Source organism: Anabrus simplex, chromosome 11 (assembly GCF_040414725.1).
Source record: "Anabrus simplex isolate iqAnaSimp1 chromosome 11, ASM4041472v1, whole genome shotgun sequence".
NCBI lineage: Eukaryota > Metazoa > Arthropoda > Insecta > Orthoptera > Tettigoniidae > Anabrus > Anabrus simplex.
This window is the reverse complement of record NC_090275.1, coordinates 130,096,934-130,120,788: the sequence shown is the minus strand read 5'-3', so window position 1 is coordinate 130,120,788 and position 23,855 is coordinate 130,096,934. Positions and strand designations below refer to the sequence as shown.

At 41.0% G+C, this 23,855-nt stretch overlaps 1 protein-coding gene across 5 annotated transcripts in view; it reads left to right on the top strand.

The window, feature by feature from the left end:
* The window catches only part of LOC136883355 (uncharacterized), a 647,239-nt gene that overhangs the window by 555,904 nt on the left and 67,480 nt on the right, over positions 1 to 23,855 (top strand). For all 5 annotated transcript variants that reach the window (XR_010861242.2, XM_068229694.1, XM_067155608.2 and 2 more), the window contains one exon: positions 23,006 to 23,167. Coding sequence is in view for 4 of the 5 variants with exons in the window: in XM_068229694.1 (XP_068085795.1) it covers positions 23,006 to 23,167 (162 nt within the window). In the remaining variant the exon portion in view is untranslated. The remainder of the gene's footprint in view (positions 1 to 23,005; positions 23,168 to 23,855) is intronic.

Sequence of the window (23,855 nt, the reverse complement as noted above, 5' to 3'; positions counted from 1 at the left end):
TTAAGAAGAAGTGATATGTCTGAAAATTCAGGAGCGGGTTCGAATCCCACTGTCGGCAGCCCTGAAGATGGTTTTCCATGGTTTCCCATTTTCACACCAAGAAAATGCTGGGGCTGTAACTTAATTAAGGCCACGGATGCTTCCTTCCAACTCCTAGGCCTTCCCTATCCCGTCGTCGCCATAAGACCTATCTGTGTCGGTGCGACGTAAAGCCACTACTGTAGCAAAAATAAATCAGAAGACGAACCTGTATCTAAAAAGGAAACGAGGAGTGGTAGACAAACAAACTCACACGCGTAATATTATTCGGAATGCAAGGGTAAAAGGAGAAGGTTATATTTCTTACTCAGACAAGGAAGTACCTGGTCTGAGCCCTACATTATTCTTTGTTATTGTTTGTTTTAGGTGCCCATCAATATCAAGAAGATACGTGAACTAAATGCCTTAAAACCTTACCTGATGGAATATGAATACTTTTATGACAGCATTTTACAATGGCCTACTACAGAGACAGAATGTGCTGTGGAGTTTGTTTATGAGGACTGATTACCTACTGTCATGATGAGCAGGCATTGCTGATTTCATCCTTTTGTATCAGCAATACAGTCTAAACCTATTAAAATGTTTTTTTTAACAAATATGGTGTTTATGACAAAATCCCTTCAAAATTCAAGAACCATCCCATAAAAATAAGTTTGCAACACTCGTTTATTTCAGAAACCAGTTAAGTGGAAATTTGTTCCGGTTTTTTACGGCAAAGTTAATAAGCACAACATATTTTTCCTTAGATAGAAATTATTAAGAGATATAATACTTTCAAGCTAAAATATTAAAACCCCTACCGTCAGGCCCCGATTTCAAGTAGTTAGCGCCCTGGGCAAACAATATTTAGCCGCCCGCCCCTCTGCTCGTTCTAAAAAATAATTAAATATTACAGTTTTCAAGATTATGAGTTTTTAAACAGCACATTATGCAAATACAGTTAATTCTCATAATTAAAGTTATCAAGCCAAATAAAGATAACAGCCAAATAAGAATGAGGCTGTTTTTATTGTTATTTAAAAAGCCGTTGGTTCAGTTTGATAATTTGTATGTAAGTAAATAATTTTAGAAATAAGACACGTTTTCTTCATAAAATTTAAATATATAGATTAAATTCAGGTTTTAAAGTTAGAATAGTTTAAAGTGTTTTATATAGTCTAATAAAATAATTGGAAAAATTTGTGGAATGTAAAAGTAATTTGAGTGTAATGAATTTAAGACGTAATTCACGCAGGCCATAATTACTCGATCCGCCAGCCGCCGACCCTCAAAAACTGGCGCCCTGGGCAAATGCCCGGTCCGCCCATTTGTAAATCGGGGCCTGCCTACCGTAACATATTGTCTGATGCTAGACAGTTTCTTTCATTTTCCCAAAAATGACAGATTTGGCGCTTGACTTGTTTCTGAAATAATCGATTCAATTAAGGTACAGCCCCAGCATTTGCTTGGTGTAAAAATGGGAAACCACGGAAAACCATCTTCAGGGCTGCCGACAGTGGGGTTCGAACCTGTTATCTCCCGAATACTGGATACTGGCCGCACTTTAGCGACTGCAGCTATCGAGCTCGGGTTTTAAGTATCTAGAACCGCCACTGCCCATATTGTAATAGGCTACAACTGAAAGAGGAACAACATATATTTATAGCAATTTATTCTTATTCTACTAAACCTTAAAATAGTTTTATAAATGTATACACACAGAGATAATACAGAAACATGTAGCAACTACTATTCAGTATGCGGATTCTCAACCATTACTACATCTCTTTCTGTAACGTTACGCCATTTAGCCATTCTTTTAGTGAGATATGTCGTAGCTTATTCGAACTGACGATTCACCTCCGACCTATTCACCTCCGACCTACAATTACCAATAAAAATAAGTTAATTGTCTTAGTTTGAATAGTAAATATCATTGCGTCACTAATATAACAAAGACAATTCAATAAAGTCGGATAACACCTCCCTCAGATAAGGGAGCTGTTCAAAGTTCATTCGCAATTTCATGGTGTTCTTCACCAACATATTTGTCATATTCTTCGGCGTGTTTTAAAGAATAATGTCGATGAATGTTATTTTTTTTTTTGCTAGTGGTTTTACGTCGCACCGACACAGATATGTCTTATGGCGACGATGGGATAGGAAAGGCCTATGAGTTGGAAGGAAGCGGCCGCGGCCTTAATTAAGGTACAGCCCCAGCATTTGCCTGGTGTGAAAATGGGAAACCACGTAAAACCATCTTCAGGGCTGACGACAGTGGGATTCGAACCCACTATCTCCGGGATGCAAGCTCACAGCCGCGCGCCTCTAACCGCACGGCCAGCTCGCCCAGTGTTAACATTTTTAATAAAGTTTAATGACTTATTACAAATCAAGCATTTTGCCATTCCATTGCACTCGGTAAAAAGATACGGCATAATAAAACACGACAAAATATAATGTGCTATTGAAAGGTCATACCACAACTAGCGAGTAACAAAGTATTGTCAGCGTGTCCACTGCCGCTTGTTATGAAGCAAGGGTGAGGAAGCGACTGATAGCAGCTGAAGATCTCGCTCACCACATCCCTGCGTGGGTAAGAGCTAATCTGTCATCATCCCTCTTCAAGGACAAGGCGCTGCGGCATCTGACGGAAACTGGCTGAACTACCAGCACTAGAATTCGGCCGACACTCGGTAGTCAATAAGCAGAGCTTTATTAAAATCACGATTAAATATATAAAGAAACCCTAATTTTGAAGTATGTTAAAGTAGCCCCTTAGAGAAAAATATAAACTTCGCTACGGTATAGTTTGCTTCCAATTTGAACACCATCTTGACTTAAAACAAGTTTAGGAAAACCACGGTTCAGAGCTCAATTTCATATGGAGATTCGTTATTTTAATTACCGTTTTATAACTATATTTGCATTTCTTTTTGAAATGTTTTTGCACTAATGAAAAGTGTATCACAGACTACCCTGCGCTATAAAAACATAATAATTTTACCTTGTTCCGTTTCCTTATAAAAACTCTTACAAACCTTTGACCCATGTTACAACAACTACTGAGCTGGTGGCCGGCCGTTCCAGCTCCGGCCGCCTCTTAAGTGTTAAGTTTTGGATACAGATTTCATGGAATATCTTTTAACAACTGTGTATATATGTGTGTGTTTTTATGGTGATTTATAGTCCTTAACTTATCCGGATTCAACTCCATAAGACTGTCATTTTATCTGATTGATCGTTAAGTATTAGATACAGACTGTGATGAACATTTTGAATGTGCATATGTTAGGAGTTTCAGCGATTATCTCTGGTCTTAGCTTCTTGAGATTTAACCCCAATTGACTTGTTTTATTAAGATATTTGGAATGTTACTATGTCCTTGTCTTGTTGTGAATAGTCGTCATATCGGCTGGAACTAAAGTAGAACGCAGCCCGGAAGGCAGTTTCGTTGCGCAGAGAGAGACAGAAGTATGAGGTGCGGTGGTGCCAATTTGCCTACTCATAACAGCATCTATGTGTAAACATTTCTTCATCCAGTTATATCTTGAATTCCAAAGCGATGACCTATATTTTCCGTGGGCTTAAACGTTTCCTAAAAGTCCAAATTAATTTTTAACATCAAACCCCGAGAAAGTGTTGAGGGAAATTTTCGAGATATTAAAGAAGTTAAATGGAAGTTGAGAGAAATGAAAGCGAAGTGCAGAGAGCATAACAGCATGTATGTGTAAACATTTTTTCTTCCAGTTATATCTTGAATTCCAAAGCGATGACCTATATTTTCCGTGGGCTTAAACGTTTCCTAAAAGTCCAAATTAATTTTTAACATAAAAACCCGCGAACATGTTGAGGAAAATCTTGGAGATATAAAGCAAGGTAAATGGACGGTCCAGTTTCAGTGCCTTAGGATATTCGCCATTTTGATACATATCAAATATTGTTTAAACGCAGAACATTTTTATTGAAATCATGGAGGACCGTCACTGGCTTCTTCCTCGAAGGGTTCTTCTCTGGCAACCTGAACACCGTATTATTTTTATTTCTGAAGCTTGTTTTATCCTCTGTATTGTTCGCAGGCCGATACCACACGTGGGTGCTGTCTTCTTTTGAAGCGTGGCAACATGGCGTTCCTCACCTTCTCCGCCTATGAACGCCTGCTGCTGCATGCTTACCAAATGCAAATACACTTTAAATACTATTTCCCTCGCCTGTCGACGGAATACTTGTCTTTTTGCTCTTCCTGGATCTATCTTACACACGCAAATAGTTCCCTAAATTCGTTGATTATGATATTTACAAATAATACTCGAAACATTCACTCGTGACCCGCACAAACAGGTACCTCTTACTGAAATGATTCTATTGGCTCAGCGCAAAAGCACGTCATACTACAAAGCGCGCGAATGTTACTGCGCAACCCTCTTCAAACCGCCTTCCGGGCTGCGTTCTACTCTAGTACTATTCAATGAAACATTGTGTATTGATTAGGTGGTTAAATTAAGGCTTTTAGTAAGAAAAAGTAAGGTGGTTATTGTCAGCAAATTTTAGATCCAAGATCTAACTTCATTGCTTGCAGCAGCCCTCAATTTAAAATGCTGCAATCTTGTTGATTTTTCTCTTCTTTTTTTTAACCCTCTTTTTTTCTTTTTCTTTTTTTTTGCTATGGGCTTTACGTCGCACCGACACAGATAGGTCTTATGGCGATGATTTTAACCCTCTTAGTGCCAGGCCCAGGTGCTCAGAGTATGCCAAGAGTGCCAGACAGATTTAGAGAATTTTGCAGGTTCTCACTCTCTGGACTACATAATTCACAAATATTATAACTATGATTTGAAATTTGTATTAAATGTTAACGAGAAGCCACTCTTACTGCTGAAATAAATTAGAACACTAAAATGCTCTTGGGTATTTTGAAAAAAAATATATATATTTTCCAAACAATTTTAAAATGCCAATATAAAAGGTCCGTTATTGGACATTACATATTTTCCAGCTAACTCATTCTTGGTTGCCAGCGTTTCGCCCTCATGTGCTAGGGTGGGCTCATCAGTTGGTACCTAGCACACCTACCAATACGCTGGCTAGTGCATGCCATGGAGGCCACTGCGTAGGCTAACTGGAGCCACCGGCAGTGCCAATGCACTAAGAGACTTTGTCTCATTATCAAAAATTGATGCCTGCTTGGCCATCAGATGACATAGATGTTGATTCCCACAGGGAATCTGAAATATTTGTCCTGAATGAGTAAATTTATATTTCAGATTCCCTGTGGGAATCAACATCTATGCCATCTATGTCAAACAATTTTAAAACACGAAAAATTAAAAATCAGAAACAAAACACACAAAAAACAGAAAATTCAACTTGACGATAAAATTTGATGACTTCTTCGAAATGTCCTATTTCAGACGAATAAACATGTAAAGTTTCATATTTTTATCTTCAGTATTTTACGAGTTATGTACAATAGTATTGTAATATACAATGGGCATGTTCAACAATGGGATCGAACCTGGAACATGGGTTGTAGTCAGGGTAACCAGATGGTGATAGATTACCATTGTTCACAAAATGAAAGAATCTCAAGATCAATTGAAATCTGTTTCTTGAGAACATATTTCCAAACCATGGAATATAAGGGGAGTTTTTGACCCAATAAGAAAATATGATCGGCCTTCTAGTTATACCCATTTCCAACAAAACAGAAATGAAAGCCTTCATTTCAGTCAATGTAATCGGGCGCCACTGCTGTACTCTGGCTTGTGGTGAAAAGACATGATTTCTCATATCTGTTTGTCTCTGTAGTTACGAGGTTCCATAATTGAGCCGTGAAAAATAAAATAAAAATTCGCTAGAGGTTAGCGCCTGACAAAGGGGCGTGTCTCGGGCCAGGGGTATCATAATAATCAGGTGAGGGTTGGTATTTTGCATCTTGACCTAATTGAATTTCACGGAAAACAGGAAATTCTTGCTGTTGGATATTGTTAGAGCCGTCAGCATAATCAGTACTGTCACTTAGACGGTCATTACTACTTTCAATGTTTACACTCGGACAATGAGCACGTGGTTGAGTGTTTACAGAAAACTCGCTGTTATCACTCCAAATAACACTTTCACTTTCCTATTCCTCACTACTTGGAGGAATGTATTCCTCATCCGAGTCTTCATGTAAAGTTTCTTCACTAAAAATTATTAAGATAAACAGCCAGTTCTTCATCGTTAACAAAATAACTTCTCCCGCTAGTTGCCATTTTACTCATGCAGCATGGAGAGCATACGTCGTAGAAAAACACGGACTTAAAAAATTCAATGCGTGATAATGAATGAATTTGCGCACCATCTAGCGGCATAGTTAAAATCTAATGACAAGTTTCTATGGACTCGACACATAAGATGTTGCAATCTGACGGCCCAAGTTGTACAAAGTAGTATAGAATTACGCGCTATCCAAACAACGATATATCGTGGTTGGCACTTGACGCGTATATACGAAACAACGATATATCATTGTCTGGCTCTCTACGGGTTAAATCCCTATTGTGCCATTTGATTGTTCCATTCTTGGGTTTGACATTGGAAAGTAACTTTGTTTTTTCTGCTGAATGCTTGTCCCTTACTCACCATGCTGAAACAGAGAAGATCCAGATGAGAAAGATCGTCAGTCCACATCAAAATTATGAGGATCAGTATCACTCAAAACTGCACTCTAAATTTGACCATGCTGAGCTATATTAATATACTGTGAAACTGAACTGTACAATCTCTTATACACTATCTTCTCTGACACCTTTGAAAGCAGGGACAATAACACAACAGGTCTATGTTGTAACCAAGGTTGAGATTTACAAAACACAACTTTATTATTCGCTTCAAATGCAAAATACACTATTTACACAAATAAAACTGAAATTTAACTTGAAGCAAAATGAATTAGGAATCTTGAGAAAGAGTCTATCTTTTGTACACTATATACAAGTTTGCAGTATTTACATCCACTACTATCTAGAAAAGATAGTCCTTGTGATAAGAAAAGTCGATAGTCGAAAACTATCCGAAGTACTGACATAAATGTTTTGGAAAGTCCTTCCTTGCTGAGTTCATAAAAGCAAGTTCAATGTTGGAAGAATTCTTACTTGGCGAAACCAAGGGAGCTTGCATTAATTAAGGAAATATGACGGTATGTAATAATATGACTGGATATGGGCAGCGGACTAAGAGGAGCGGTGACCAGAGGTGAGACCTCGTACTGCCAGAAATTCAGTCCACCTGGCCGAAGCACATTTTCAAGAGGAGTAGCCTCCGTGCTCGACGTAGGGTGTATTCTGGAGCTGGACACCGGGGCAAGTGGGCATCAGGACAGGCTGGGAGTTCCTCTTTATAGTACACACACGACTGTTCAGGCACGCGCACTGAGGGCTGCGCGTCGAGGCTAGAAGAATGACACCAGGCGCGCGTGTAGCTGGCTGGTGGAGCGAGAAGGGAGCGCCGGACATACAACACCCTCCCCTCCTAAATACGCCGGTACGGCGTGAAACGGCGGCGGCGCTGGCGGCGGCTGCGATGCTGGGCCGGAGCTGCTGATGTCTCTGTTGGATTGTCCGGAGCTGGGACCGGGCGGAGTGGCGCTGTCTCGTCCTGAAAGGAACCCATGGTTATTAAATGGTCTAAAGCTCGTTCAGCAATAGATTTATCTGGCTGAGCAATAGAATCAATAGCTGGACATGGGCGGTAGCGCAGACGTATCTGGTCTTGATGGCGGCAGATACGTTTCTCCGTAGTCTGTATTTCGTAGAGACAATGACCCAAAGATCTGCAGATGACTCCAGGTATCCAGAGTGGGTTTGACCTGAATGTCCGGGTGTAGACCTTGTCGTTGACTGAGAACTTCGTTGGTGAGGTCTGAGACTGGGCCGGAAGAGGCTGCAACAGAGAAAGTAAAGTTCTGTGAGGTCGTCCATGGAGCTTCTGTGCAGGAGTGATATTATCAGCGCCAGGCAGAGTTCTGTAGTTGCTTAAGAGTTGGAGCAATGCTTGGTCTTTAGTTAAGCCTGAAGAGACAGCTTTTTTCATACTTCTCTTAAATGTTTGTACAAAGCGTTCAGCTTCACCATTAGATTGAGGGTGAAAAGGCGGTGCTAGGATATGACGAATGCCATTATATGTACAAAATTTCTTAAAAGCAGTAGCTGTAAATTGAGGTCCGTTGTCCGAAATGAGTACTTGAGGTAAGCCTTCTGTAGTAAATATTTTCTGTAGAGCACGAATGGTAGCTTCGGTCGTAGTAGTCGAATGCATATCCACTACATATGGAAAGTGCGAGAGTGAATCGATGACTATTAACCACATGGAATTGAGGAAAGGACCTGCGAAATCGATGTGAACTCGTTCCCATGGAGTAGTAGCAGGAGGCCATGAAGCTAGATCAGAAGACGGGGCGTTCTGATTCAGTTGACATTGTTCACAATGACGGATGAGCTTTTCGATGGCGGCATCAATACCGGGCCAGTAGCAGTGTTGACGTGCTAGTTGCTTCGTTCGGGATATACCCCAATGGCTTTGGTGTAATAATTCGAGAACTTGTTTCTGTAGGCTAAGTGGGATAACCACTCGGAAGATGGTGCCTGCTTCTAGGAGTACGACTCCAGCACGAGTCGTGAGACGATGCTGCATACGATGATAAGGTGCAAGGTGGGCGGGAAGATTGCTCTGAAGAGGCCAACCGTTGCGGATGTAAGTACGCACAATAGCAAGTGTACTGTCCTTATCCGTAGCTTTAGCTATGCAGGTAGCATCAATAGGAAAACTGGAGACAGTATCTTCAAGTTCTATGTCCAACTGAAGACAGTCAGATTCTTGAGAATCGAAGGCAGTATCAGGATCAACTGGTAAGCGTGAGAGGGCATCAGCATTACAATGCTGGGATGTGGCTCGATAGACAATCTGATAGGAATAATCAGAAAGGAACATGGACCATCTTTGAAGCTTTCTGAGGGAATTCTCAGGGATCTTATTACCAGGATGGAATAAGTGGACGAGAGGCTTATGATCAGTAATGATCAGGAAATGGTTGCCATAGAGATATTCATTGAAACGGCGAATACCAAAGATGATGGCTAAAGCTTCTTTCTCTATCTGTGAGTATCGACGTTGATGGTCATTAAGTGTTTTCGAAGCGAAAGCGATGGGGCATTCCCGTCCATGACGATCCTTCTGGGAGAGAACGGCACCGACACCGTAGTCTGAAGCGTCAGTAGCGAGCGTGATGAGCTTGCCGGGCTGAAAATGAGTGAGTTGTATAGCTTGAATTAAGGCGTTGTTGATGGTTTTCCATGCCTGTTGGCATTGCGGAGTCCATTGAAATTTAACACCTTTTTTACGTAGAGCGTTTAATGGAGCTGCCACTGTAGCGAAGCGGGGAATGAACTTATTATAGTAGTTCGCTTTGCCTATGAAGGACTGGAGCTGCTTGAGGTTCTGAGGTGCTGGCATGTTGACGATAGCTGAGACATTCTGTGCACTAGGGCGAATGCCAGTCTTATCTAGTATATGTCCTAGGTAGTGAACTTGAGGCTGAAAGAATGTACATTTAGCGAGATTCGCTCGTAGGCCATTGTCTTTCAATTTCTGGAGAAGGAGGCGTAGATTGTTTAGATGTTCGTGATGATCTTTTCCCGTAACAATAATATCATCCAGGTAGTTAGCACAGCCGGGAATGGAGGCAGTGAGTTGAGCTAAATAGCGCTGAAAAATAGCCGCTGAGGATGAAACACCGAATGGGAGCCGCTGGAGCTGGAGCAGTCCGAGAGGAGTGTTGAGTGTTAGAAATTTCTTAGAGTCTTCGTCTAAAAGTAGCTGGAGATATGCTTCTTTAAGATCAACTCGAGAGAAGAATTGTCCACCAGCGAGACGACGGAATAAGTCTTCTGGACGTGGAATAGGAAAGATATCTGTGTCGAGTTGTGCGTTGACTGTAGATCGAAAATCGCCACAAAGTCGAACATTACCATCCGGTTTCTTGATTACCACTAGTGGAGTAGCCCATTGACTAGAAGTAACTGGTACCACAATTCCCGTTTGTATCCATCTTTCTAATTCTTTCGTGACCGGGTCTTGAAGTGCTAGGGGTACTGGACGTGCTTTGAGGAAGCGAGGCTTAGCTCCGGATTTCAGCTGTATGTGAGCTGTATAGTCTTTTGCTGTTCCGAGCTGAGAGTCGAAGACTTCAGGAAACTGCTTTAGGAGATCGGTAACGTCAGAAGTAGGATGCAATGTAGGTACAACGTTAATGTTGTCATGTATCTGGAAACCAAATAAGTTAAATAGATCCATGCCCATAATGTTGGATGCAGTGTAGTTGTTAACTACGAGAAGAGGAATGGCCTTCTGAATTCCTTTATAACTAGCCTGAAGCTGGATTTGACCTTTAATGTCAATTTTCCTTTTGTTAAACGTCACAAGCTGGATGTCAGCTGGAGAGCATGAAGGGGAACCTAAGTCATGGTAGGTAGCCAGATTAATAATAGAGACAGGTGATCCAGTGTCTAATTGAAAATCGACAGATCGAGTAGAGAATGAGAGAGGAACGATGATCTTGTGAGAATTCCTTGTGGGAAGAATAAGATTGATCTGATCAACTTCCATGTCTTGGCGGGGCTGTATATGCTTCGGGAGTGCTGCAGGAGCCTTAGCAGGGCGGAGCGAACTCCGACATACAGTCTTAATGTGTCCAAGTTTATTACATCGTTCACAAGTGGCTTTGAAAAAACGACAGTCACGACGTTCATGATGCTTGAAACAGCCTCGGCAGGAAGGCAGGAGTTTCGAGGTGCTTTTAGAATTGGGCTTCCTTGTAGCAGTACTAGAGGGAACCTGGCGAGAATGCTTGGTAGAGAGCGCCTTATCTGGACGGTTCACTGTAGCAGAGGACTTGCGGGCCTGAGTCGAGACTTGAGCAACTTCGTGTGGAGAAGCTATGGCTGCGGCAGTCTTGGTAGTAAGCTCATAAACCGTAGCAATACGCTGGACGTCTTCTAAAGAAGGGTTACTCTGCTTGACAGCGTCAAAACGTATCTTGTCCTCAGGAGTATGTAAAATTACCATGTCCCGAATGAGAGAATCAGTGTAGGGTGAACCACAACCGTCCTTGGAGCATATGAACTGGCAGGGTTTAGCTAGACCACGCAATTCAGTTATCCATTCAGTATGTGTCTGATGGGGTTGCTTTCTGCTCTGAAAAAATTTATAGCGAGCAGCCACTATGTGAGGAGCTTTGGCATAATGTTCAGTGAGACGGGCCAGGAGCTGTGCGAATGGTACCTCAGAAAGGTTTTCTTCTGGACTTAATTTACGTAGTAATTCACACGTAGCATTGCCAACCGAACTAAGAAATAGTGCGCGGCGGCGTTGATCATCTGTGACAGAATGGCAGATGAAATGCTGTTGTAAGCGTGCTAAATAAACTGACCATTCTTTCTTAGCCGGATCAAAAGCAGAGAACGGAGGAATAGCTGATGGCTGTGTAGAGACAGAAATAGCTTGAATAGCCTGAATTAATGCTGCCTGTTGTTGTTGCATAAACTGTTGTTGTTGCTGCTGTAAGGCTTGGAATACCGTAGCGAGTTGCTCAGCGGTAGCCATTGCGAGATGCGTGCAATAAAGAGCAAGGAGAGCTGTGTGTCAGAACTGGTTGTAGGCGCGACCTTGACCGGTATATGCTGGGAGTGAGAGAGAGAGCAAGCAAACACGCTGGAGCGTGCCACATAGGTGGAGCGCACGTCAGAGAGCTGTGGAATGTCTGTTGAGTGGGCGACACACTGAGCACTGATTGACTTCGTCGCCAATGTCTAAGTGTATGAGGGCACTGAGTTTGCTGTACCTCGTTGTGAAGGAGTGGATGAATTGCAAGTTATTATCCTGTTGCCACAGAGTTGGTGACTGGGGCCGATGAATTGGAGTGTCCGTTGCGGTCTTTTTTTCTTTTACCTCGTCGCCATAGAGTTGTGTTGTAACCAAGGTTGAGATTTACAAAACACAACTTTATTATTCGCTTCAAATGCAAAATACACTATTTACACAAATAAAACTGAAATTTAACTTGAAGCAAAATGAATTAGGAATCTTGAGAAAGAGTCTATCTTTTGTACACTATATACAAGTTTGCAGTATTTACATCCACTACTATCTAGAAAAGATAGTCCTTGTGATAAGAAAAGTCGATAGTCGAAAACTATCCGAAGTACTGACATAAATGTTTTGGAAAGTCCTTCCTTGCTGAGTTCATAAAAGCAAGTTCAATGTTGGAAGAATTCTTACTTGGCGAAACCAAGGGAGCTTGCATTAATTAAGGAAATATGACGGTATGTAATAATATGACTGGATATGGGCAGCGGACTAAGAGGAGCGGTGACCAGAGGTGAGACCTCGTACTGCCAGAAATTCAGTCCACCTGGCCGAAGCACATTTTCAAGAGGAGTAGCCTCCGTGCTCGACGTAGGGTGTATTCTGGAGCTGGACACCGGGGCAAGTGGGCATCAGGACAGGCTGGGAGTTCCTCTTTATAGTACACACACGACTGTTCAGGCACGCGCACTGAGGGCTGCGCGTCGAGGCTAGAAGAATGACACTTGGCGCGCGTGTAGCTGGCTGGCGGAGCGAGAAGGGAGCGCCGGACATACAACAGTCTATAGTTATCAAACACCATTTTGTCTCCTTTCTTAAACACTGGTACGACATAACCTTCCTTCCACTCTGACGAGAATGACATATTTATTATGACGATCAGTGGCCTACCTAGCTCAGATGCAGTAGTTTGGAGCTATCCAAAGAAGCAAGAATTGAAGATTCCTCTGCTGGAGAGGTCACTACTGAGGTTAGGCCTCTATCACACTCGGACAAAGTAGACAGATTACACTTTGTGGCAGGTGAGTGATACTTTTCAAAAGTATCTGCAAAACTGTCCAAGATGCTCCTCTTGTCCTGTAATTCTTTCCCATCCTGAAGCATAGTAGATGGTAGGTGAGATGACCTCCATTTGTTCTTTACAAAATTCCAGAAACACTTTGGGCTTGCAGCTAATTTTGATTCCATCAAAGTTATATAGTTTCAGTATTTCTTGACCGCGTATGGTCGTAAATGGCCCTCTCCTTTTCTTTTATCTATAACCTCCGCGTGCTAACTACCTGGGATAGAACAGCGTCTTTTATTACAGCGCGAAGGAGGTTGTAAAAAAAAGGGCTAACATCTCATCAACGGAGGGGGATCTTCGATTAAATTTCAAGGACACAATGAAAGGAGATTTCTCATTTGAGGAAAAGCGGCCTTAGTCCATGTGAACATTAACTTCCTCTGCGGTACAGGGCGCGTAACTCGCTGTAAAGATAAAGTGAATTCTACAGTTTGATGGTTGGACATAATTACCTTTCCGGTTCTGAATTATATGATTATATTTTAAATAGGCAAGATATTTTGCAGTAAATAATGATGTTTCTTAAATATCAGTTATGTTTTACAGTAAAAGTAGGACTGATTTCATTCTTGATGCACCATGAATAGACAGCGGAAGTGGAAGTAAGGAAGGTGCAGGCTTTAAGAACAGAGCCATTTACCAGTCTTGCAATAAGGTTGATAGAAAAGTTAGCACAAACCGAGGCCATCTACTTGCTACGTATTTATTAACATAATGCATCCTAACAAGAACAAACATTGATCAAACCAACCCATTTACAATCATCAGAAGGCAAAACCTTACAAAGGGGGACCTGCCCCTACACTATTTCTATAACGTGAGTGGGGTGTTCCTCGAATGCATTCTCACTCCAATATCATAATACAGTTCTCAATCAATATGAATATTTAACAATTTTAGAGGTGTTTGGCCATATACAAAGGGCAAAATAGTACTGATTGCCCAATCTGCCCAAACATTTTAATTATACAAAACATCAGGGGCTCAGCCTCGTAACCAACATTATTAACACCCAGACATGAACATGTCTTTCAAGACCCGTAACCTCTCCTAGCACAATTACCAACAACATTACATTTTCAAGACTGCCCAAAAGAAACTTGAAGAACATTCTTCCTACCTCCACATCTGTAAATGAAGCAAACGGAATGAGCCGGGCCAGTCAAGTTACTCGCACAGAGCGATCTGAGGACCTCCTTACAAGAGGCACTGACCTCAGTATATACGCCCCACGCCCCCACTCCTTGCAGAAGTGGGGCAAGGCGAGGAGTGACGAGATGGGCGTGAAGGCGAGAAGCAGGCTCGCCAACATAAAGATGGAGAAATCCACCAGCGCGGAAGAAAACTTCCCTCTTCCCTCGGGCCATAAAGGTGAAGGGGCAAAATACAATTTATTAAAGAACAGCAAAGAATAACACATAAAAAATTATCTAAGAATACACACAGATTGATCTGGCCTAATAGATAAGGTCGAAGAAAAAAAATGAACGGTGAGGGAGAGTAATTCATGGTACTCTTAAAAAATTACGGTGACTGGACTTTTCTTTGGCGCAAGGGGAACAATTCCCAAATCTTTCATCACATGGCAACAAAAATATAAGCTAGCGAGAAGTCTACAAGATGAGATAATCGTCTCACTCATCAAATACTCCATTTCGATTCTTCAACACCATTTATATGGAGTTCATGCCATTTAACAGGGTTAATTCTAACCTTTGCCTGCTGCCATTTCTTGATGGATACAGTACTTTTGTATCCATCTCTTGGCACAGGCCAGAGTAAAGTGTAGCTTTCACTGAAGTCCCAGTCTCATCGATGGCTGTGACAATATGGAAGCTGCTGGGGTATGGGTGGTGCTGAGTAATGACATTCAGAACACGACTAGTGCATCTGAGTGTTATGAAAGGTGTTGCTCATAGGGTCAGTCGTGCTGCAATAGTACTTTCTGACCCAGTGAGGCAAACTACCTCACTCCTCGTCTTGCCTAGTACGCCTCATTTTGGTGCTGCCATTGGTTTTTGTGGTTTCCTTATAACCGCATAACCTTTGGTGGTGCTATTTGAGGATCCAACCAGCCTCTGGGCTGATGACCTAACAGACAGACAGACAGACAGACAGACAGACAGACAGACAGACAGACAGACAGACAGACAGACAGACAATTGTAACCTATCATTTTTTTAAACATTAATCTTCTTTATCTTCCCTCAAAATTGTTATTGTGTATTATTCTGTGTCTTATGGCAAATCTAGGGTGTCCTGGCTCAGACTAAATAAGAACTGAGGTTGCATTTGGGAGATGGGAGGAGTTTGAGTCCCACTCTTGGCAGCCCTGAAGATGCTTTCCCATGTGCCTATCTGAATTAATGCCACGGCCACCACCTTACCAATCCTAGCCTTTTCTGTCCTTCCATCGCCAAAAACCTTCAATGTCTTAGTGCAATGTTAAACAAGTAAGATAATAATAATAATAATAATAATAATAATAATAATAATAATAATAATAATAATAATAATAATAATAATAATAATAATAATATATTTTTTTTACGAGGGAAGTGTGGGAAATCTTTCATTAGACACTTGTGAGGGTCCTCCACAAGTGTGTGAGATTCCTACTCACTAAAACCCACACACAATTTTCCCACAACGTATATCTCCGCCCCGGAACTGCTCTCTCATTACTTCAAGGCGGTGTCGTGCTAATTTCTCAGGTTTCTTCTTTCTTATTTCTCCTTACTGCCGTTCATGAGCATTCATATCTCTCTTTTTCTGACGCAGGATGCCTTCTACATATACTGCTATCTGATCTCAAGATTCTTGGTTTCGTAGCATCGCCTGCACAATAGTTTCTGGCGTCAACTCTCCTTGCTCAGTATATAAACATCTTCTCTGAGTTGACCAATGATAGCATACGAAAAATGTGTGAAATACATCGTCTATATCATTGCAATAAATACACGCCGAGTCGCTCACTCTACCTACTCTATGTAGAAATTTCCGGAAGTATCCGTGACCCGTCAGTAGTTGCGTAATGTAAAAGTTAACCTCGCCATGAGCTTGGGCAACCCAATCAGCTAGGTGTGGTATCAGCCGCTTAGTCCATTTTCCTTGAGGATCTTCCTCCCATCTTCGCTGCCACCGCTCCATTCGTTGCCTATAAGCTAGCTCCTTAGCACGCTTCTTTCCGAGCTCTCCTTGAGTTCGCCAGATTTCCTGTCTCTCTAAGGCAAGTAAATCAATCGGTGCTACCGCTGCTATAGTAAGGACTGCAGGTTCGGATACTGTGCGATATACGCAAAGCTGATCTCCGATGTACCGCAGCTATCCTTTGCCAGTATTTTTCAAACTTCAGGGATTCAGCCAAGACTTCGGCACCATATAGAAGTGTCGAGTGAACTATCGACATCAGAAGTCGTCGTTTGCTAGACTTCGGACCTTTAACGTTGCTCATTAATCTACTCAGCGCAATCGTTGCTTTCACCGCCTTATCTGTCACCCGTTTGATATGATCCCAAAAAGTAAGTTTGATATCAAGTGTCACTCCGAGGTACTTTATACTTCTAGATGTTTCGATTTCTGTTTGTCGAATATACATTGGAATGACGGTCGTGATCCTTTTTCTTATCAAGAGAACAATCTCTGTTTTATGATCTGCCAGCTGTAATCTGTGATTCGCCATCCAATCTTTCACCCATCACATTACTTGATTTAGCTTAAACTGAGCCAACTCCAAATTTCGAGCAACTATCAAAACAGCTCTATCATCAGCATAGCCCACTAGTATTGTGTCTTCTGGCATCTCTAACCTCAACAATCCATCATACACTATGTTCCGCATATTTGGGCCAAGGATGGACCCTTGTGCTGCACCAGCTGTGAGCCATTTCACTCTCTGCCCATCTTCTGTGTGATATACTAGAGTACGATCTTTCAAATAATTTCTGATTATGTGCATGAGATACTCCGGTAGTTTGAAAGTATTTTGAAGCGCTTCCAATATGTCATTCCAACTTATCAAGTTGAAAGCGTTCTTAACATCCAGGGTCACAAGGAGTGTCACTTTTCGAGAGTGATGATTACCCATTTGTGCCCTTTTAGCTGTATTCAACATTTCCCATACTGAATCGATTGTCGAATGGCCTCCTTGAAAACCATGTTGACGATCAGAGAGGTCCCCAGCTAGTTGAACTGCTGAAAGTATTCTTGGCTGCAAAAGTTTCTCTAATCTATAGCCCCCAGATTTTCCTTTGCTTATTAAAACTAGCCGAGCTGTTTTCCAGCGAACACTGAACACCCCCGATAGCAGGCAGCTATTGTACATTTTCAGCAGTAGTTGTGGACAGAAATCTGCTATCAGCTTTAATATCTCTGATGGAATACTATCTGGTCCTGGGGCCTTTCTATTTCTAAGGGACCTAATCGCTCTCGTCAATTCTTCTTGTGTAAAAAGTGGCACATCATCTATGAAGTTATCATCATCAACATCAGCAGCAGCAGATGTCTCAGGATGATCTGGGAATAATGTATCCACAATATCCTTCATTGCATTTGAGTCCATGATCAGGTTCGAGAAACTTCCAAGTTTCTTCATAACGATCTTGTATCCTAAACCCCATGGATCGTCATCCACTTCTTTAGCCATTTTCCACCATTTGTCGACTTTACTCTTTTTGATAGCATTTCTCAATTCTTTCTTCGCCGAATTATACTCAGCTGTGAGTGAGGTGTCTTCTTGGCTGACTCGTGCTCTCTGTGCCTTCCGTCTAAGTTGCAGACAACGTCTTTTCTGATCAGCAATATCTTTGGTCCACCAGTACGCTGAACGCTTCTTGTTTCGTGATGTTTTACAAGTCATGGAAAGATCACATGCTCTTCGAATAAGCTCCATGGTGAGCTCAACACATTTCTCAGCCGCTTCTTTCCTTTTATAACAACATATTTGTTCTGTTACACTATCCATTTCATTTCTTAAGATAGCAAGAAATTTTTCTTTGTCCATACTTTCTATATTCACCCGCGTTGGTTTATACGATGTAATATTAATCTGTGAAGTTTCAAGAAGAATACAAAGAGTGATGTACTGGTGATCACTTCACATGTATTTTTCAATCACCCGCCAGTCATTGATATTCGACACGATGTCCTCAGATACAAAAGTCACGTCCGGTATGGTTCCTCTACAACCCCGTCGTCGAAAGGTTGGCACATTTCCAATATTAGTGACCGTCAAACCCAGCCTAGCGGCCATCTCCATAGTTCGGCGCCCTCTAGAGTCATACTGTGGCATACCCCATTCTAGTGCTTGGGCATTGAAATCACGAGCCACGATTAAACCATTGTCAAAACCTTGTAATACGTCCTCTAGGCCATCCAGCTTAGCCTGAAATTCAAATACTGACTCATTTGGCGTAAAGAAACAGCTCACTAAAGTATATCTACCAGTGCGGACCCAAACAAAACCGTCTCCGCATCCTTGGTTTGATACTGGGCATCTACCCAAATCTGGTATCCAAATTGCGGCTCTCCCACAATTATCCACGAACCATCCTGGATGGTCTCTGTCTTGATAAGGTTCACTGAGAAGAAATACGTCTACTCCTATCTCAAAGGTCATCTGCGTCAAAGTATCATTGGCAGTTCTACTCCTGTGCATATTTGCCTGAATAACCTTCATCATTTACTGCTAGTTTTAGCCTTTTCGAGAGCTTCACAAAACGCTGTGCAGGCTTTTGAGCCAAGTACATGACTTCGATTAGCTTCGTCGAAGTTAATGTCTGTGCAAATTATGCATCTCGGATTTGCTTTGCAACCTACCGCCCTATGCCCGGCTTCTCCGCACTTAAAACATATTTTGCTTCTAACTGCACCTTTGCAGTTTCGTGCATGGTGTCCATACGAAAGACATCGAAAGCAGCGAGATACCACGATCCTTTTTTGGATTCCACAAACCTGCCATCCTATTTTAATTTTACCCATATCTAAAAGTTTCTGGGCCTCCTTATCTTCTATCTCAACGATAGCAAGTTTTTGCCCTCTGCTGTTCGGATTATTAATTGAGAGTTTCAGTTCTCCTTCGAAATTCTGAAGATCCTGTCTTACAGCTTCCTCTACATCTAAAGCAGTGGTGATACCGTCCATGTCCTGAATTTCCAAGGTAGTGCGGGGAGTTAAAGATTTCACATCGCCATCCGTTCCAAGGACATCCCTTAAAGATTTATTAAAATTGTCCCTGTTCTCGTTTTGTGTGTCTTTTTTAAAAGCGAGAATAGATCGAATACTCCGGTTTTATTTTACTCCGAATGCCCTTCAAAACATCTGCAAAAGTCTTGCCATTTGTTGGTTTGATAAGGACAGCATCAGAATGATCCCTTGATTTTTAATGGGTCCGTTTATCTTGTTTTTTCCCCACTATCAATTACCTCCATTCTGCCAGAATCTACCTTATCTGTTAAAGGTTGGATATCTTTATCCTCCTTCATTTCCTTCTTCTTGATTTTTTTTTCTTATAGGAAATCTCGACCCATTTTTCCTTATCTTTCTCCTCCCCGTTCATCACTCACTGTGTCATAGGCAATTCATTTATCTCTACGGTTGTTTGTTCCTGTTTTAGATTTTCCCTGGCTCTCTTCCAGGATGTCCTGCATGCTGCTCCAGCATCGAGAGCTTCCTCCAATTTTCGCGATCCATTCTGGATTTCCAACTTAACCCTCTTAGTGCCAGGCCCAGGTGCTCCGAGTATGCCAAGAGTAAACATGTTTCATGTTTCATGATCTGTCAAATTGGGTCAGTGATATGAAAGCATTAGTCCTTATGTGATGTTTTTGAAACCGATTTAATGTATAACAGCTGAGGATGACCCCATAGGGGTCGAAACCGGTACTGAATTTACTGCATCTTGTAAATAAATATTGTATTGATAAGGTGGAGGCTTCTATATTATTTTTATATTGTAGTAGCAATCAATACGGAAATGAAGCTCATAGATTATGATATGCCAAGAGTGCCAGACAGATTTAGAGAATTTTGCAGGTTCTCACTCTCTGGACTACATAGTTCACAAATATATAACTATGACTTGAAATTTTTATTAAATGTTAATGAGAAGCCACTCTTACTGCTGAAATAAATTAGAACACTAAAATGCTCTTGAGTATTTTGAAAAAATATTTTCCAAACAATTTCAAAACACCAAAAAATCAAAATCAAAAACAAAACAGAAAAAACAGAAAATTTAACTCAACGGTAAATATTGATGACTTTTTTGAAATGTCCTATTTTAGATGAATAAACATGTAAAGTTTTACATTTTTATCTTCAATAGTTTAAGAGTTATGTACAATGGTATCGTAATATACAACTGGCATGTTCAACAATGGGATCGAACCTGGCACATGGTGATACATTATCATTGTTCACAAGATGAAAGAATCCCAAGATCAATTGGAATCTGTTTCTTGAGAACATATTTCCAAACCACGGAATATAACGGGAGTTTTTGACCCAATAAGAAAATATGCTCAGCATTGTAGTCATACCCATTTCCAACAAAACAGCAATGAAAGCCTTCATTTCAGTCAATGTAACTGGGCGCCACTGCTGTGGTGACAAGACATGATTTCTCATATCTGCTTGTCTCTGTAGTCATGAGATGAGCCGTGAAAAATAAAATAAAAATACGCTATAGGTTTGCATCTGACGAAGAGGCGTGTCTCGGGCTAGGAGTATCATAATAATCAAGTGAAGGTTGGTATTTTGCATCTTGACCTAATTGAATTGAACGGAAAACATGAAATTCTTGCTCTTGGATATTGTTAGAGCCATCGTCGTCATCAGTACTGTCACTCAGACGGTCATTACCACTTTCAACGTTTACACTCGGACAATTAGCACGTGTTTACAAAAAAATTGCCGTTATCACTCCCAATAACACTTTCCCATTCCTCACTACTTGGAGGAATGAATTCCTCATCTGGGTCTTCATCGTCCTCTTCTTCACTACAAATTATTAAGACATACAACCACTTCGTCATCGTTAACAAAATAACTTCTCTTGCTAGTCGCCATTTTATTCACGCGGCATGGAGAGCATACGTCGTAGAAAAACACGGACTTTAAAAATTCAATATGTGATAATGAATGAATTAACGCACCATCTAGCGGCATAGTTAAAATCTAATGACAATTCTCTATGGACTCGACACATAAGATGTTGCAATCTGATGGCCCAAGTTGTACGAACTCGTATAGAACTATGCGCTATCCAAACAACGATATATCGTGCTTGGCACTTTACACGTATATACGAAACAACGATATATCGTTGTCTGGCTCTCTGCGGGTTAAGGTTCTTAAGCAGAATAGCTAGAATGCTTTTCACCAATGCCCTAGTGATCTCAAGACGTTCCTCCATTATTATTTCCTCACTCCTCCCATTAGGTACTTGCGTCATATCCTGTGTCCCAATACTGGCACATTCAAGTACGTTTGCACTCCTATTCTGACACGAAAGAGAGAGGTCTACCGAATCTCTCTGAACTTCTGCCTCCGTCATCATGCAAGAAAGGAATCTAACTGGCCGTGACTGAGACGTGGTGGCGAAGGAACCTGTCTTTGATGTCTATATTCCTTGAAAGCAACGTATAACCTAAATCCTGAATGATCAAACACTTATCTACAATTAATTTGTCTACAAGTCGATGAAATAATTTGGTGAAGTTGTACTAGAAGACTATTCTAGCTCAACTTCTAGTGACGCATATCATTAATTACTTACGAATTCATCATAAGAATTACACACACATATTTACCCATCTTTCCATGATGTAACAATCCCATAATAATAATAACAATAACAATAATAATAATAATAATAATAATAATAATAATAATAATAATAATAATAATAATAATAATAATGTTGTTGTTGTCTTTAAGGAGCAGACTGGGCTCAGAAGGCTAGCGCTACTCTCTCTGGCCCTTGCCAATTCGATATATTTTTCCTTTCTTTTCTCAATGTACTACATTTTAGAGCATTAAATGCTACGTTCCACTATTAGGGTCTGGTAAAGCTAAGAATAGCTTTCAGATGCAGACTCGTGTTGGTAACACAGGAAGCAGAGCGAATACAGAATCGCGTATGCTTATTACAGAAATGCAAACATCGGTGGTGCTGTTGGGACATGTGAGTATTTCCGAGCATGCACCAGTGAATGTGCGAGTTGTAGGAGAATGAGAGCTGGATCTGAAGTACAGTGCCAGAGGTACCCATAGTTGTGTTAGCCCATTCGTGAATGACAAACTATCAGTACAAGAGAGCTGATGTTAAGGCAACACTCCAGAGATAAAAGATATATTTACCTAATGCTTGGATTTTCACGAAACTTTGTGGGAATGTCACCTACATAACGTAGAGATATCACAAACATTCCTTTCATATACAATTAATAATTTTCCAAAAATTTTGAAATATTTAATTCCAATTTTTCATGAAATTTAATTAACACATTAATGTAAATTTATAATTGGGTAGATAATACTTCTTTTCAAAGCATTACATATCGATTTTTATGTACATAATTTATATAAGGAGATATATCGTACTAAAGTGTCTGTAATTTTTACGTTCTAAACTTTTGAACTTAAAAATCCCTACTCCTTAAAAAAATTTTGCAATCAAACATTCTATTTGCAGGTTCTGTAACATAGCCTTGATACATATACCATACAAATTTTGTTACATTTGGCAGAATATTATGGGAGAAAATGGGATTTAAATGTAAAATCACAATTGTCAAATAAAGCGTTATTACAGGGATAACAAGAAAAAAGAAACTCAATCCTTTCAATTTCAGCAAATGATCGAAATATTGATTTTTATGTGTGGAGTGTCACTGTGCTGCCTCACCTCCATGTCTAGTTCGCATTTTGTTTAAATGTGGCGACTGCAGTGGCTTTCATTCAAAATGATGGCAAGAAATGAATACATTTTGAAGTTTTGCATTTTGTTTTGGACAGGTTCTCAGAGTGGACATCCTGGAAGATGCTGGCCAGAGCTTGAGTCCAGAGGTTGACATTGGTCAAGTGGAGGGGGCGTTCATCATGGGGCTGGGCTACTGGCTCATGGAGTACCTCCTGTACCATCCTGACAGCGGGGAGCTGCTCACCAACAGGACCTGGGTGAGTCACAGCTGCAGAAGATGTTGTGTTTATCTTATCTGTGTTAACCTAGATCACACTTTCTCACAAACAACACCTCCTGAAGCTCAAAAGTATTACACGGGTCAAGATGACGATGGTTTCTCCTTCTGCTGTGCACCAGTTTGGCTGAACATCCTCTATACATAATAATTGACAGACAGTTAAATGCAAGTACGCACCTTCCGCTTGACACTACTTCCAGTTCTCTCAGGTATAACTCCTGATTTGGGCAGAGAGTGTTAACCTTCAACTGTCTGTCCTGCTTCCAAACAGCAGAGATCCAAGTCGCATCACTCTTCTTTACTGGCTCACTTACAAGTCTTGACTCTTTGAAAGAATGGAGAAATGAATACTGTGGAAGATGCAAGGACTCACTTCGCAAGTGGGAGACCCCCAAGTTGTCTGTAAGTTGCGTACTTGATGTGACTTTCTCAGACCAACAGATGAACCGATACAGTGGCTTAACACACTGACTCATTTGAAATGACGTTCACGCGAGCATTGCCCAGGCCTTAAACTCAAATGACGAGATATTCACGCGCCACACAGAGCAATATGTCCTAGGTTATATTTTGTTCACCACTGCAACGGATTCCCTTTTGCAAACTTCTTTGAATAAAACAGGAAAGTGGCTTGTTTAAAGCTCTCCTTCTAAGAACTTGCACCG